Source organism: Syngnathus acus, chromosome 5, assembly GCF_901709675.1.
Source record: "Syngnathus acus chromosome 5, fSynAcu1.2, whole genome shotgun sequence".
NCBI classification, from domain to species: domain Eukaryota; kingdom Metazoa; phylum Chordata; class Actinopteri; order Syngnathiformes; family Syngnathidae; genus Syngnathus; species Syngnathus acus.
This window is the reverse complement of record NC_051091.1, coordinates 2,150,448-2,164,316: the sequence shown is the minus strand read 5'-3', so window position 1 is coordinate 2,164,316 and position 13,869 is coordinate 2,150,448. Positions and strand designations below refer to the sequence as shown.

Here is a 13,869-nt window from a genome sequence, read left to right as displayed (position 1 = left end):
TCAAGGCGGAGTCAACAGTATCATTCGTCACCATTCGGCCATTTTAGGACAGGACAGAGGACGACGCTGGTGCTCTCTGCTGTGCTGTGTTGCTGGAGCGGCTAAGGTGGACGATTTACTCGTTTAAGTACTAGTAACTCGCTCAATTCTGGACGGATTTACAAACGCGTTGGTTTATTCCAAATCCGTAGCTATGATTCAGCTGGTTGGTTAAATAGCAGATTTTCTTTTTGAAAAACGCGCCATAGTTTGTTATTTCTGCCTGGCTACTAAAGGCTGAGCTCAGGTTTACGAATATCATTAAGTTTTCCTGAGATATAGAACGTTTTTTGACATTCTAATCTTTGTCGAAATTGTCATTTTATGTGGTTGTGCTTAATTGTTTGTTAAGAGGCTTTGAGTTATTACAAAGGTGAGAAGAATTACTCTTTTGTTGAAGTTGTACATAATAATAAAAAAAAAACAGTTTGAGGAAAGTATATTTACATTTAGATTCCGTATACTGGCTTTGTGTTTACAGAAATACAACTTCACGTGGAATGCCTGATTTTTGTGCTGCCCACGCCTGCTCCAATGAACGCAACCTCCAAACGAGATCCCGTGGGATCACCTTTCACAAGTTAGTGATGATAACTCCAATTTGGGAAATCATTATACGGAATACAGTGTTGTTACACGGGAACAGGCCTATATAATCAAAGAAGTATAACATAATAAGTTTATGAACTAAAGCCCCCCCCCCCCCCCCCCCAAATATTACACCCTATATTTCTGTCATTACACTAAAAGAAAGAAAGGTGGAGCATGTAGATCATAATGAATATGCCTGTGTACCTTTTGATCCCATTTCGAAGGTTTCCAAAAAGCAAAGAGCGCAGGAGGCAGTGGGAACTCGCCGTCAGAAGGAACGGCTTCATCGCAAACGATCGCTCGCTGCTCTGCAGCGAACACTTTCGAGATGAAGACTTTGATCGGTCGGGACAGACGGTCAGGCTCAGAGATGGTGTCTTGCCACAAATCTTCAATTTCCCCGCTCATCTTCAAAAGGTATGTGCATCGTTGATGAATCAAGATTTGGAGATGCGATTTTATGTCACACTTTTTACAAGTTCAGGAAAACATTGTGTGTCGCAGCACATTTGAATATCTGGGTGTTCACTTTAGCCGCCGGTAGCAAGAAGAAGCACAGCTACTTCCAGAAGGGCAGCAGAACCCTTGCCCGAGGCCCCTTCCCCTGCTTGCGTGAGTATTGGCCTGCATGTGCAATGTCACAGAGCGATCAAAGCGTCACACGTGAGCAGCTTATTAAACAGTTTGCCGAGTTAGGGAGCGTTAAATTGTGTTTGGGCTTGGCGCTAAGAGGTCAACAAGATTTGTTGACAAGTTGCCAACGCTGTGACTCCATGTGCTACATTGTTCCGTAGCGAACGGCGACCGGAGAAGGGCGAAAGAGCCAGAAGAGGACGTCCAGCGACCACTTGTACGCGTTGCCTTCCTGCCCCGTGGCTCTGAAGGCCAAATTCGACGCGGCCATGAAAGCGTTGTGGAAGCTGCAGTGCGAGAAGCGCAATGCCCTTGCCAGGCAGAGGAGGGCCCGAAAAAAGACGGACAATCGTGAAGAGCCACCCTCTCTCTGCGTTTAACCATGTGACAGGGGCTTTCATACAATCACGTTTGCATTTTAGCTCTGTACTTTATTTATTTAAAAGTGGACAATTTATCATTTCACATTTTGCTTGGATGACATTTTTTCCTTCATCTCTGAACTGAGTCTGGTTAGCGTGTAACACTGATCAGACCAGTGCTAAGGATTGTTTCTCTCTTGCCTCACATTGCTTTTGATTGTTTTTTTTACTCATGGTTCCTTTCTTTCTTTCTGTTCTTAAGACGAGACTTTTAGTTTGAACTCAGTCCACTTAGGTGGTCTCTTTGTGTTGCATTTGCTTCAGACTTTTGATTCCATTTGTTTTTGTTGCTGAAGTCATGACAAAGTTACCAATAATAAAGCAGGTCACCGCCATTCAGTGTTGTCTCGACTTCAAGCAAAACACATAACAAAAATCGGTTACAGGTGCGAAACAAAATGCTCTTTCTTGCTCCAAATGCCTCCACGTGCCGATATTCTTGATCCTCCCCAAGGAACGACCTCTCTCACTAAAGTTGGTGAGTCACTTACAGTATTCGTGAAATTCTTCGTTTGTGTCTGCATGACTGGTCTCTAGTCACACACACCAGAAGAAGCCAAGATGGATTCATGATGTTGCACAAACCACTTCAACTCTGTATGTTTGTCATTACTGTTGTGTGTGTATATCAAGTAAAATATAATAGAGTGCTACTTTTACAAATAAGAAACCCATTCCATCAATTTGTGTTGGTTATTCAGGAGGCTGTCACGGATGGATGGCGTGTCCATCATCATGCATTTCATTGGTGAGGAGTCCCGCTGCTCTGATGACCTCTTCCACGGCAGCTTCAGGCCCCAGCAGCCTCAGTAGGCTATGGAAGGCCTCGGCGGCACTGCCTACGCCCTGAGATGGGAACAGCTGCAAAGCTGTGGAGACAAATATTGATGGATGAATCAATCAACTTCTTCATCAACTTGCTACTTGTCACAAGTGTGTGAAAGGAGCATCTCACCTCTGTCTGGGATCTTTGGCAACAGGTCCACTTTTGGGGTGACCTCGCCTTCCTTGGACACATCCACGGACCAGTGCACCAAAAATGTGCAGCTGTCATGAAAGCAGAAAAAAAATAAACATTTCAAAGTGGTACAAAGACTGTTGTGTGTGTGTGTGTGTGTTTTTTACCCTGGAAGATTAGGATGATGAAAAGTCAGCACAGATGGATTGGAACCACCAGCAGCACATGCCACTTGCCCATACTTGGCCTACACACACATTTATTATTATTATTAGACATACCTGTACATCCAGGTTTTAAAAAGTGAAAGCAGGGGGCCAGTCCAATGTCGATCAGTTTCTGCGAAGCGCCCAAGTAACCAGCAGGGGGCGCAAAAAGCACGTTTGAAGCTAATCAAGTCCCAAGTTGAGGGAGAAAGATTGGAAAGAGGGCTGAACATTTAGAGGCTTCTTTTCTACACTCGTTTTCGTTTTTTCCAAGCTGGAAAGAAAGATAAAAGCTGACTCGGCACTTTGTTTCTCCAACGACAGCATCTGGGGAGTTCATCATGCACGACAAGAACCAGAGGAAGAAAAACAAAGGCTGTGTGTGTGTGTGTGTGCGTGCATGCGCCTGAGTTATGGCAGACATTTATTGCATCATAACATTACCTTTCTCTACAACAATTGAGAATTGTTCAGAATATTCTGACCTCTCAGGCCATATGTTGAAAGGTTTTGACCTGAGCTATGTATGTGCTTCCAAGCAGCAAGTATTTCCGATAGAAATGATGCATGTTAGGATACTACATTGTTCACCATCTATTTATTATTCATAGAATGTAAGAGGAAGACACGTTTTCAAAATAATACTTTAATCCCAGAATGGGAAAAAAACAAAGCAATGTTAGTTTTGTAATGATGTCATCACCTAATGTGAAGTGGTGAAAAGAGGGTTAAATTAAAATGGGAAGTTTTGTGGAAAGAAAACACCCCGCCACACATACAGATGATCAGAAGAACTGACTGCCGTTTACATTTTTTTCCAAATATTTGTTCCCTTGTATGAATGTACAAATTTTCTGATCCAATCAGCATTCAGCCTCCATGTGTTGACATTCCAATCTAATCTGCCTGGGGCCTTCACCATTAGCGCAGTCGTGCCAATGTGGACTAGCAAAACACAATTGGCGCCACACATGGGCATGGCTGATGGTGTAGTGGTACACTCGCCTGTCTTGTGTGCAGGCACCATGAGTTAGATTCCCGTGTGTTTGATTAAAAAAAAAAAAATTGGCATCACACATCAACAATCAGCATCTCTGCTCAATCTGATGTTTTTTAAAAAATGTTTTAGTCATATTGTTTGATAAAAATTGATTCTGATGATCAATGTTATTTTGCATTATTGTATTATATTGCAGTTTTGTGTCATTGATTTGCAGGTCATATTGCCCATAATGTCTTTGATCTTTCCGGACATCTGAGTGACATATTTGGCCTCGCCGTGAACTCTGACCTCCTTCCAGACCCAAATGACGCTCCCCTGTGCCACACTCTCTCTCGCGCGCTCTCTCTCTCCCTCACTCTCTCTTGTCGCTTGCTCGCCCACTTCGAATGCAGTTGCACTACACTCGCTCACTGCGACACACGCTGAAACTTTTCTGGACAACACACATTGAGGAGCGTATGTGAACGCACATACAACACGAGGACAGACATCTCTCCGGACGCAGAGGAGGAACGAGGGAAGAAGAATTTGGCCTCCAAAGTGCTGGTAAGGTCCACTTCCTGCCTGCCTGTCTGTCAATAGCTCCGCCCCCTCCGTGCACTTGTATGGTTTTGGTGATGCTTACTGTCTGTATCACTGATGAACAACATATTGTACAGTCGTTGTCAAGCAAAGGTTTCAGTGTTAGAAGTGTCGTCAGAGGTATTTATGTAACATTTTTCCCTTTGAGTAGAAAGAACCATATTTGGTCATTGAAGCCAGCGTTCAAAATGGACGCCAGCCAGCCCCACTCGCAACCAGAGCTCAACCTCGCCAAGCCACTTGGAAGTTAGCGACATTAGGTTTGATAGACGTGAGCAGACCCGCAAAAAAAGTCTCAAGAAACCAAATTTTGGCAAGAAAACATTTTTTTGTTATTTGAAAATGTCAACCCCTTAACCTAGTTTGGCGAAGCAACGTGAAATTTGGTAGGCATGTCCACCATGACGAAACCTACAAAGAGTCTCAAGAAACCTACACACAAAGTCTTCCATTGTGTTTGGAAGTGGACATTTTCAGTTGACAGGCTATTTTCAAGGGTCATTTGAGGACAAATATCATTTTTTGGGGAAAAAGTCAGTCAAGCCCTGAGCTGGAATAATGTCTTAAACTAAGTTCAAAGATGTCAAAGTCAAGCGTTATTTTGAGATGCGTTTCCGATGGGAAGTGTTCCTCATAAAACATGTAAAGCGTCACTTGAACAAGTAACAAACGAGAGCGGCTCTCATTGTCTGGCTTTCATTAACACAGTTATTTTTATCCTCCATTGGAGCTCCATGTGAGCCTGCTCATCCAGGATCTTAAAGGGGAAAAAAGCATTTTCCACATTTCCCTCCCTCCTTCAGTCTCAGGACAGAGGAGACATGAAGCATTAGTCTCTCCTCCCCTTCCTCTTTGGGTCTCGCTCTCCCCCTTCCTCTCTCTCTCTCGCCCCATCACAACCAGAATAATTAACTCTGACATGGCAGCACAGTTGTTTGGTCAGGTGTGACTTTTCACTGTCCACACGGGGGCAGCAGAAACAATGCTCATGTTCACAATGAACTGGGCGGAGTTTAAGTGGTTGCGAGAGCCTGTGGCCTGCTATTAAAATTCCCCCAGGGCTCTATTCTCCCAACAAATCACGACTGATGTGAGAGTATTTTGTGAGTATTGATTTCTATAACTGGAGTTATCGATCTTTCTCATATCTGAAGAAATGGAGAGCACGACTAACAGGTTCTCTTCAAACCAAAATGGCAGCCATCATGTTTCTTTTGGCTTCTTGAGACTTTTTTTGCAGCTCAGTCGATGATAGACGCCTCTAGCAAATCTCATGTCACTAAATCAAACTGGCTGAATTCTTTTTCCCAAATGTTCTCAACTTAGCATCATCCACCCAACGACTACAGGCTAGAAATTTCATAACAACGCATAAGAATTTGGTCTTGAAAGGACCCTGAAAATGTTCACCTCAAACCAAAGTAGCAGCACGACACAGAGAATGCATCATTACAAGAGAGAAGTGCTTCAATCTTTTGTATTCACACCAAAACATCAGGTGGGCGCCCTGGTGGATCCTCTAATTAGGACAGTAGACTTGTAATTATACGAACACACACAAACACACACACACGAACCCTAACCGTATATGAGCGGCAGCCACGGCACTGATGTCTGTTTTGTCTCCAAGGTACAGCAGGTAAAATTGTTTTGTTGTTTGATGGGAAGAAGAAACAGACGTTTGGAGCTTGACAGTGTGTTCAGGGGTGTGTCTGTCTGTCTGTGTGTGTGTGTTAAGACATGAGGACAGGACTGCTACTGGCAGCTTTGTGGCTGTTTCTGGTTTTCACCATGACCGACGGACAAAACAGGCGGGAAAAAGTTCGCAAGCCGAATGGAGGAATGCGACGGATGAAGAGGAAACGGGACGGGCCAGGTAAGCTGCCCTGAGCCAATCCTGGCAAAGGCTCTTTGGCACTTAACGGGAGCTTCGTCTCGAGTTGTACAACTTCTCCCGCCAACCGTTGGACAGATATGTTATCAAGTGCCTCGTTGGATGGCTTCCGGTTGAAAGGAACGCTCAATCAATTTGGGATCTTCCCTGCCGACTGCGTGCGAGGCCAATGAGGAAGAATCGCAAGAAGTTGCTGAGAGCCAAAACAAGGTTATTGACTTTTTGGCGCATGACTGGTGTGGTTTGTGTGTTTTTCAGGTCAGGCTGGAGTCAGAGGGGGGCGTGCAAAGGCCCCGATGAGCCGACACCCTCTCCGCGCGGAGCCCGTCCGGGGAAACGTGATCTTGCTGCGCTCCGACGGGGACGTGCTGCAGCAGCACTCCAGCTACGACGTTCTGCCAGGTCTGGCGACAAGCCGAGCTTTCTGAGCATCCACATTCTGATACCCCAAGAATCATACCAGCTCAGTGGTAGAGTGTCCGCCCTGAGACTGGAAGGTTGTGGGTTCAAACCCCGGCCGGGTCATAACAAAGACTATAAAAATGGGACCGTCCAATGTCACACACGAGAATAGTTCGACAAGTGCTCGGAGGCAAATGTGTGTCCAGTCGAGGGCGATGCGGCGCTAGATGACAGGGTAGGACTCGCATTGTGCAAGTGAACGATTAGCAGCATCAATGACAGGGGGGACAACAGCCGCAAACACTCACTGGTTGCTCTGCTAGCTCACTCAGCCCCCCCCACACACACACACACGGCTGCTTTGCTGTTGAAAGGTGCACTTGAGCACAGGGACAAGATGATGACAGCTTTGCCTGCATCCCGTTTGATAAGAGGACACTGTCGTGGTGTTGAGAGACACTGACAATGACTTTAACGTGAGTCATAAACAGCCTGCGTGTGTGTGCAGGTAAGCAGGGTCAGTGCGTGTTCCAGGGCATGACCATGTTTAACCAGGCCGCGTGGTCTCCCACTCCGTGCGTCACGTGTCTGTGCAATGGCGGGCGGGTGCTCTGCGACGAGCTCATTTGCCCGGTGGCGGCCTGCCGCCTCTCGCTGGCGCCCGCCGCCAGCGGGGAGTGCTGCCCGGTCTGCATGGACTCAGTTCCTAACGCAACAGGTGAGAAGCCAGCCGTGGCGCCACATGTACGTGTCACGTGGGAGATGGTTTGTCTGTCCAGCAGACTAACACACAGCCTGTCTTGTCTGTCTCCCTTTCTGTCCCCCTATCCGTCTGTCATTTTCTGTCTTCCTCCCTCCCTCCATTTTTTCCTGCCTAAATTCTTGCCCTTCCTGCCGCCCGTCTCTTTCCCGCCCTGTGATTGGCCGTCACCGCCTTCACCTCAGATCCCGACCTCGGCCTTGAACTTTCTGGTGACTCCTCAGCGCCCCGTAACCGTGACGATTACCACGCCGTCATGACCGACCCGCAGCTCAGCCAGGAGGAAATCCAGCGCATCCTCTGGCGGGAGGAGGAGGAGCACCTGGAGGAAGAGGAGCGATTGAGGGAGCGGCAGAAGAGGAAGAGGAAGGAGATGAGGCAGAGGATAGCGGAGGAGAGGAGGAGGAAGGAGGAGCAGGCAGAGGAGGAGAGGAGGAAGATGGAACAAGAAGAGAGAAGGAAAGCAGAGGAAGAGGAGAGGAGGAGGAAGATGGAAGAGGAGAGGAGGAGGAAGGAGGAGAAAGATGCATGGGAGAGAGAGAAAAAGCTGAGAGAAGAAATCCTGCAAGAGGAGGGCGAGGAGGTGTGGTTGAGAGGAGACGTCTTCCAAATGCTCCCCGAAGAAGACGAGGAACCCGAGGAACCGGATCTCCTCCCCGCTCCCATCCCAAGACCTCCGGCTGCCGCAGAGGATGAATTGAAGGAGGAGGAGGAGGAGAAAAAGGAAGAAGAGAATGAGGCGGGTGCAACGGGAGGAGGCCTTCTTCCTCCTGGCTGCGACATTTCCGATGTCACGCTGACTTGCAACGACGCTAAACTGACGTACTTCCCTCCTCTCCTCATGCCGCGGCTCAAGTCTCTCAGCCTGGAGGGTGAGTGACGCACCTTCTCCTCGCACCGCATCTTTGACGGACATTCACAGCCAATAGTGAAGAAGAAGAAAAAAATCAACGTGGACAATGATTTCATGCTAAAAGATTTTTGGCAGGCAACAACATCAGCAGCATCCCAGCGGAGGCCTTCAACGGCATTCCCAACCTGGAATGGATCAACTTGACAAAGAACAAACTCACGTCGGCGGGGATCGATTCAAGAGCCTTTCAAGTGAGACGTGCCGGCCTACTCTCGCCCGTCTGTCCCGTAGAAATGTCGCCAAAATTGATTTCCCTCTCAATGAAACAAGAATCTGACGATGCTGCGGCGGCTGTACTTGGACGGGAACCTTCTCGACGTGGTTCCTGCCAATCTACCGGCCGGCCTGCAGGAGCTGAAAGTCAACGAGAATCGAGTGCAGAAGATCTACGAAAACACTTTCCAAGGTGACACCTCCCACGTCTAACTCATAAACAAAATGTCATACAAGCACAATGCGTCTCTTCTGCACAACGACAGAACCTCAACCTTGTCGTATCTTCTTGTAATCAGAATTTGTGAATTGCGTCTGAGCGCATCCTCTTGTTCTTCACCGAGCGTGTTTGCAGGTCTAAGCGCTTTGGTGATTCTGGAGCTTGAGGCCAACCTTCTGAGCGAGGCCAACATGGACGCCAGAGCCTTGGCGCCCCTGCTCCAGCTGTCCTACCTGCGACTGGGCCGAAACCACTTCCGAACCATCCCCCAGGGCCTCCCGGCTTCACTCCTGGTACGGGCTCTTCTCCGCCTCATCCTTTTAACGAGGCGACTTTTTGACGGCCGATTGGAAACATTTTGTAGATTTATGTGAGCGTGAAAAAAGTTCCAACAAACCACAGTGAGATCTGCCAAATAAACTCGACTGACGCCACTGAGTGCGGGACAAATGTAGAAAACCAAGCTCACTTGTGGTCTTTTTTTCCATTCAAACCCAAGGAAATGTACACCAAATGTTGAAATTGGCTGGACAAAAGAATCTAAATGCTCCTTCTTTCACCAGGAGTTGTACCTGGAGAACAACCTGATTGAAGAAATCCCAGAGGGCATCTTCAACAACAGCAAAAACCTCAACGTGCTTTCCCTCAGGCACAACAGGCTGGAGGAGACCAGGATCGCCCCTCTTGCCTGGATCTACCACAGGTCCGGCAACATGCTAACCATGCTAACGGCAGCTCGGCTGACACACTGTAGCGACAGCCCATTGAGTACATAAAGCTCAAAGGCAAAATCCCGATGGCTACAGTCGGACATGATTTCAGACTGGCACCCCAGAGCGGCTAAGATGCTAACAGGTGCTCCAGCCTGCTGCGCTATCCAACGTGTGATCATAATAACGGCCGCCACGGCAAAATACAGCAGGAAGGAACACAACGTGCTCAGGCAGAGACATCAGGGATTCTCATCAAGTCTGCTTGTCGGCTAATATTTCGATTCTTTCCTTTCACGAGCTTCAGCGACGCTCGGTTGACGGCTGACTTATTACTTTTGGCTGGCGGGCATGTTGGTTGGAGCACTTTGTCTCCAATGAGCCGTAATTCCGTGTGATGTATACCGAGGTAAAACGTCCTTCATCCGTTTCCCTGCTGCAGGAGTCTGGAGTCGCTGGACCTTTCCCACAACAGGCTGTACCTGGTGCCGTCCTACCTGCCCAAGTCGCTAGTTCACCTGGTGCTGGTGGGCAATCGGATTGAGAGGATACCTGGTGGGTGGACAGCCTATCAGCCAGCGCATACCCTAACCCTGGCAGACTACAACGCTATCTTGAAATCCTAATCTAGGCTAGAAAGATGTGAGAGCCTGAAAGCCGAAGCGTTTGGCCTTAAACCCCAAAGTAAAAGGTTCAAGGCCTACTTTGGACCCCTACTCCTGGATTGAAACCCTAATTCGAATCCCTATCCCTCGTTCGGAAGCGTTATAAATTGGCAAAACCCTAATGGACTCCATTTGAACTCCAGGCTTCGTGTTTGCCCACATGGATCCCGGACTGGAGTACTTGTACCTGTCCTACAACAAACTGGACGGCGAGGCCATCGAACCAGAGTCCTTCTTTGGGTCCTACCACTCCATGGTGGAGCTGTGTCTGGACCACAACCAGCTGCTCAACGTGCCTTCGGGCATCAACGAGATGACCAACTTGCACTTCCTCAGACTCAACAACAACAAGATCAGGTAAGGACGGGAACCCTTCCCCATCTCGAATCCTGTCTTATTCTCAGCCCCCCTTTGTCCAGGAGCGTTCCTGAAGAGAGCATCTGCGATCCGGAGCGCAGCGGCGACTCCACGTTGGTGGCCGTGAGGCTGGAGAACAACTTGATCGAGCCGCTTAAAGTTTCCCCCTCGGCCTTCTCCTGCGTGCGCTCGTCGTCCAGCGTAGTCCTAAAACCCCAGAAAACCAAATGACCCCGCCCGCCACCAAAACACCTTTGCAACCATATTTCAATTAGCAACCTCAGACATACACATGTAAACTTGAAAACCTTCAGCGGAGTGGGATTTCCGAAAATACAATGTCATTTCGGGTCAGGATGGATGACTGAAGCCCCTTTCGCACTGCTCGCCAAAGCTTCACCCCCGCGCAAAAGGCACGCCCACTGTGTGAAAAGCGAGAGCGTGATTTGGCTTTCCCAGGCAGTCTCGGAGGCAGAACAACGACGGCGAGCTGTGCGAAAGCCGGCCGGAGAGTTGGACACCCGGGGGAAACAAAGGAAGCGTAACATTTTTGAATATACAGCGTGAAGGTGTCTACAAATTCTCATCCAAAGTGCAAGCGAAGGTCAACTATTTTCCAATAAACACATCCAACATTGCGTCATTGCCTTGCACTCGTTAGCATTAGCTTAGCCAATAGTGATTGTTTGCTCTCTTGACTGCATGTCATCCAGAGCTGAAATACAAAGCGGGAGGGAGTTGCTGATGGTTGCCTGCCATGTGTGCCGACACCGTGAGTTTGATTGCCACATAAAAAAGAAAAAATACAAAGCGGGCCAACTTTATCGTCACATTTTGCGGTGACGGGCCGAGCTTTCGGCCTTTCTCAATCAACACGCGGCGGCGGCCGCATGAAAAGAAAACAATGACTGGAAGAGAAAGTGAGGGCACATTTGAGGTCGATTACGCGGCTGATAATTGAGCGCAGATGAAGTGTCACTGCGCGACGATGAAATGCGCTCAGCGTCTCCGTTTACATTTCAATAAATCTTTAGTTTTGAGTTAAGACTCAATTTGACAACTATACGCGTCAATGGCAGACAATTGGTTGGATTCGAAGTGACAAATCAACGCTTTTGCAACAGCCAATGAGCTCAATGGAATTTAAGTTGTGATAAATATGGAGAGTGGATCAAAGTTAACTCCATGCTGCAAAAGTTTTCTTCAAATATGACAGGAATAAGTCAGTGAGCTGAGCTCGTCAGATGAATCCTGAAGATGATTCCTCTACTTTTTGTTGAGAAAGGCGCGTTTTGGTGAACCCGACCGATGGTTCTACTGCTGATTGATTACTAAAGAAAGAGGAAGCGACTTTCTCTTGAGGTAGTTCTGGTGCTTACTGTATATTGTCACAGGACAGAACACAATTCTGGTGGAGCTTGAAAAATTGCAGTGAGTCAATAACAGGTTTTGTGACCGGGGTACTTTAGAAGCGACTAAATCGCTGATCTTAATGGGAAATTGTGCCATGTGGATGATTGAAATGTCAGGGAGTCCAAAATGTAAAGGAATGCTTGCGTTTCCCAAGCTTCTGAGAGACAGCAGATCACACTAGGTCAGTCTCTTCATGTACAAAGACGCTCTGACATGTGGAAACGTTTTCCTTGCTTGCAATAAAACAAGCAAAGCCAGCGCCAGTAGATAGAGGCCCGCTCAAGAATGAGAAGATCAACGAGGAGATGTAATTTGCCAGCATCACATCGGGCTCTCATTAGATCCTGTTTGGGAAAATTGCATCCTTCGACCTTGGAATTTGGCATCAGCCAGTCTTCTGAGGTAACGGAGTGCCGTGAGAGGAGCCTGAAGTGGAGACGCTTTATCATCGTCCTCCTCATGGTCGTCGAGACGGTGCCGCGGGTGGAGCGCCGTTTGCGCTCGCTGCCTGACAATCATCCACCAATCTTGTCGTGCAGAGCAAACGCGCGGGGTGTCGACCACGTCAGACAACTCCCAATTGTTTACGCTCATGTACTTGTGTGTGTCAACGTCACCAAAAAAACAATCAAGTTCCCAACACAACTCTTTCCAGAAATATGTCAACAATGTCAAAAGTCCACATTTTCCACCTTAAAAGACATTATTCTCGACTTCTTCTACCTTCCGTGGCCCATTTGAAATTCAATTGACAAAATATTTGACACGTCTTCACCAAATCCCCCCAAAAAACTCCACAGCATTTCAGCTTTTTGGCATTTGCATGCAATTTCCCAAGAAAAAGCATCGTCCTGCTAATAAAGGCACTCCTCACACTACCTAAAATGGCCAAACGTTTGCCTGGTGTTGCCAGTGATGATTCAGTTGTGAGTCTGCGTGGACGCAGGTCTTGGATGAAGTGGTTTGGCCTTAATTACTAGCCGCAGACTTGAGGATGATGTTAACTTCCTGGACTGGCTCAAAGACTTTGGGACGATGCAATGACAGTTCGAAAGGCTTTTCGACTTGCCTGTGAAAAACAACAAGCCCAAAGCCCCCAAATGAGCCGTGTAGCGAAGTGATGCGGCTCACACCCACGCGTTGGTGTTGCTTCTCAGCTGAGCCGTAAAGGCTCCACTGTTCCTCGCATGCAAAGTCTGTCAAAGAGATTACGTGACGGGTCGAGACGACATCTTGTGTTCGGCTCAAGGAACATTCCAGATGCTCTCGCTTTTCGACAGCTCAGGTATACGAGCCACCTTGGACGGCTCGCATTAAATCTGCTGCATCTCAGTCGAGTCCAGATGAACGACGTTACACCGCCTGCGCCCCAACTCAGACCTGTGGTCTAAGCTCGAGTCTACTTTCAAACAGATTGTCAGATGGTGAGCAAAAGAAAATGCCTGCCAGCATGGGGCAGCGTGGTCTGCCGATTTTCCAAATACGCTCAACCAGGCTTGCACGGACAAAAAAAAAAAAAAAAAATCAAGAAGCGCATGCATGTTGTCCATGAAAATAGAAGCGATTGGCTGCCGACGAGTTCCATTAATTGTCTGTCTGCCCTGACATTGATTGCTATTTGTTTCTACGTGCAATGCCAACGGCCACAAAAGCGTTTAGACACGGCATGAGAACTTCTCGCAAAAGTGGAAGTTTCAAGGAAACGGCTAAGCGTTTCTCCTGAGATGACCTCAGACGCCTTGGAAAATATGACTGCATGACGGCCCCCCCGGCGAGAAGACAGCAGGGTGGAAAGCGGAGCCTCTTCTTTCTTGGCTTCTTCAGCTTGTGAGTGCCAAACCAGGGGCACGTTTGCCTCGGGGGAGGGGGGCTTCCAGCAATGGAAAAC

General features: G+C 47.9%; 3 protein-coding genes across 9 annotated transcripts in view; 2 read left to right on the top strand and 1 right to left on the bottom strand.

Annotated features, from left to right (window-relative positions):
* Window positions 1–33: 33 nt before the first annotated feature.
* Window positions 34–1,759, top strand: LOC119123080 (THAP domain-containing protein 2-like). 3 transcript variants are annotated; one of them, XM_037251879.1, is made up of 5 exons: window positions 34–106; window positions 521–619; window positions 855–1,047; window positions 1,165–1,242; window positions 1,425–1,759. In XM_037251879.1, exons 2-5 carry the CDS (start codon window positions 540–542, stop codon window positions 1,641–1,643), a joined length of 570 nt encoding a protein of 189 aa, XP_037107774.1. In that variant the 5' UTR covers window positions 34–106; window positions 521–539; the 3' UTR covers window positions 1,644–1,759. The 3 variants fall into 3 exon arrangements, with proteins under 3 accessions (XP_037107774.1, XP_037107775.1, XP_037107776.1); XM_037251880.1 differs by having other exon boundaries at window positions 51–168; XM_037251881.1 differs by lacking the exon at window positions 34–106 and adding an exon at window positions 206–412.
* Window positions 1,760–2,060: 301 nt separating this feature from the next.
* Window positions 2,061–13,869, bottom strand: part of LOC119123076 (centromere protein P) — a 33,460-nt gene continuing 21,651 nt past the window's right edge. Inside the window, exons 7-10 of one of the 3 annotated variants that reach the window (XM_037251873.1) lie at window positions 2,811–2,890; window positions 2,641–2,732; window positions 2,357–2,554; window positions 2,061–2,280 (exon numbers count right to left, since the gene is read on the bottom strand). In XM_037251873.1, the coding sequence (XP_037107768.1) occupies window positions 2,394–2,554; window positions 2,641–2,732; window positions 2,811–2,890 (333 nt within the window). In that variant the 3' untranslated portion in view covers window positions 2,061–2,280; window positions 2,357–2,393. Of the gene's footprint in view, window positions 2,555–2,640; window positions 2,733–2,810; window positions 2,891–13,869 lie in introns of all 3 variants that reach the window. The other 2 variants (XM_037251874.1, XM_037251872.1) reach the window with 2 other exon arrangements.
* Window positions 4,192–11,206, top strand: ecm2 (extracellular matrix protein 2, female organ and adipocyte specific). Of its 3 annotated transcripts, none has more exons than XM_037251857.1 (13): window positions 4,192–4,398; window positions 6,173–6,310; window positions 6,584–6,730; window positions 7,239–7,448; window positions 7,676–8,362; window positions 8,479–8,594; window positions 8,674–8,809; window positions 8,972–9,129; window positions 9,400–9,539; window positions 9,989–10,101; window positions 10,355–10,568; window positions 10,631–10,911; window positions 11,171–11,206. In XM_037251857.1, the coding sequence occupies exons 2-12, from the start codon at window positions 6,175–6,177 to the stop codon at window positions 10,797–10,799; spliced, it is 2,226 nt and encodes a 741-aa protein (XP_037107752.1). In that variant the 5' UTR covers window positions 4,192–4,398; window positions 6,173–6,174; the 3' UTR covers window positions 10,800–10,911; window positions 11,171–11,206. The 3 variants fall into 3 exon arrangements, with proteins under 3 accessions (XP_037107752.1, XP_037107754.1, XP_037107753.1); XM_037251859.1 differs by having other exon boundaries at window positions 4,193–4,398; window positions 6,587–6,730; XM_037251858.1 differs by lacking the exon at window positions 4,192–4,398 and having other exon boundaries at window positions 6,156–6,310.

Excerpts from the sequence above, each read along its gene's own strand:
- LOC119123080 (XM_037251879.1), top strand. The coding sequence starts at position 540 with ATGCCTGATTTTTGTGCTGCCCACGCCTGCTCCAATGAACGCAACCTC. Across the intron at positions 1,048-1,164 it reads TCCCCGCTCATCTTCAAAAG|CCGCCGGTAGCAAGAAGAAG; the intron begins GTATGTGCATCG and ends TGTTCACTTTAG. Across the intron at positions 1,243-1,424 it reads AGGCCCCTTCCCCTGCTTGC|CGAACGGCGACCGGAGAAGG; the intron begins GTGAGTATTGGC and ends ATTGTTCCGTAG.
- ecm2 (XM_037251857.1), top strand. The coding sequence starts at position 6,175 with ATGAGGACAGGACTGCTACTGGCAGCTTTGTGGCTGTTTCTGGTTTTC. Across the intron at positions 7,449-7,675 it reads CTCAGTTCCTAACGCAACAG|ATCCCGACCTCGGCCTTGAA; the intron begins GTGAGAAGCCAG and ends CCTTCACCTCAG. Across the intron at positions 8,363-8,478 it reads CAAGTCTCTCAGCCTGGAGG|GCAACAACATCAGCAGCATC; the intron begins GTGAGTGACGCA and ends GATTTTTGGCAG.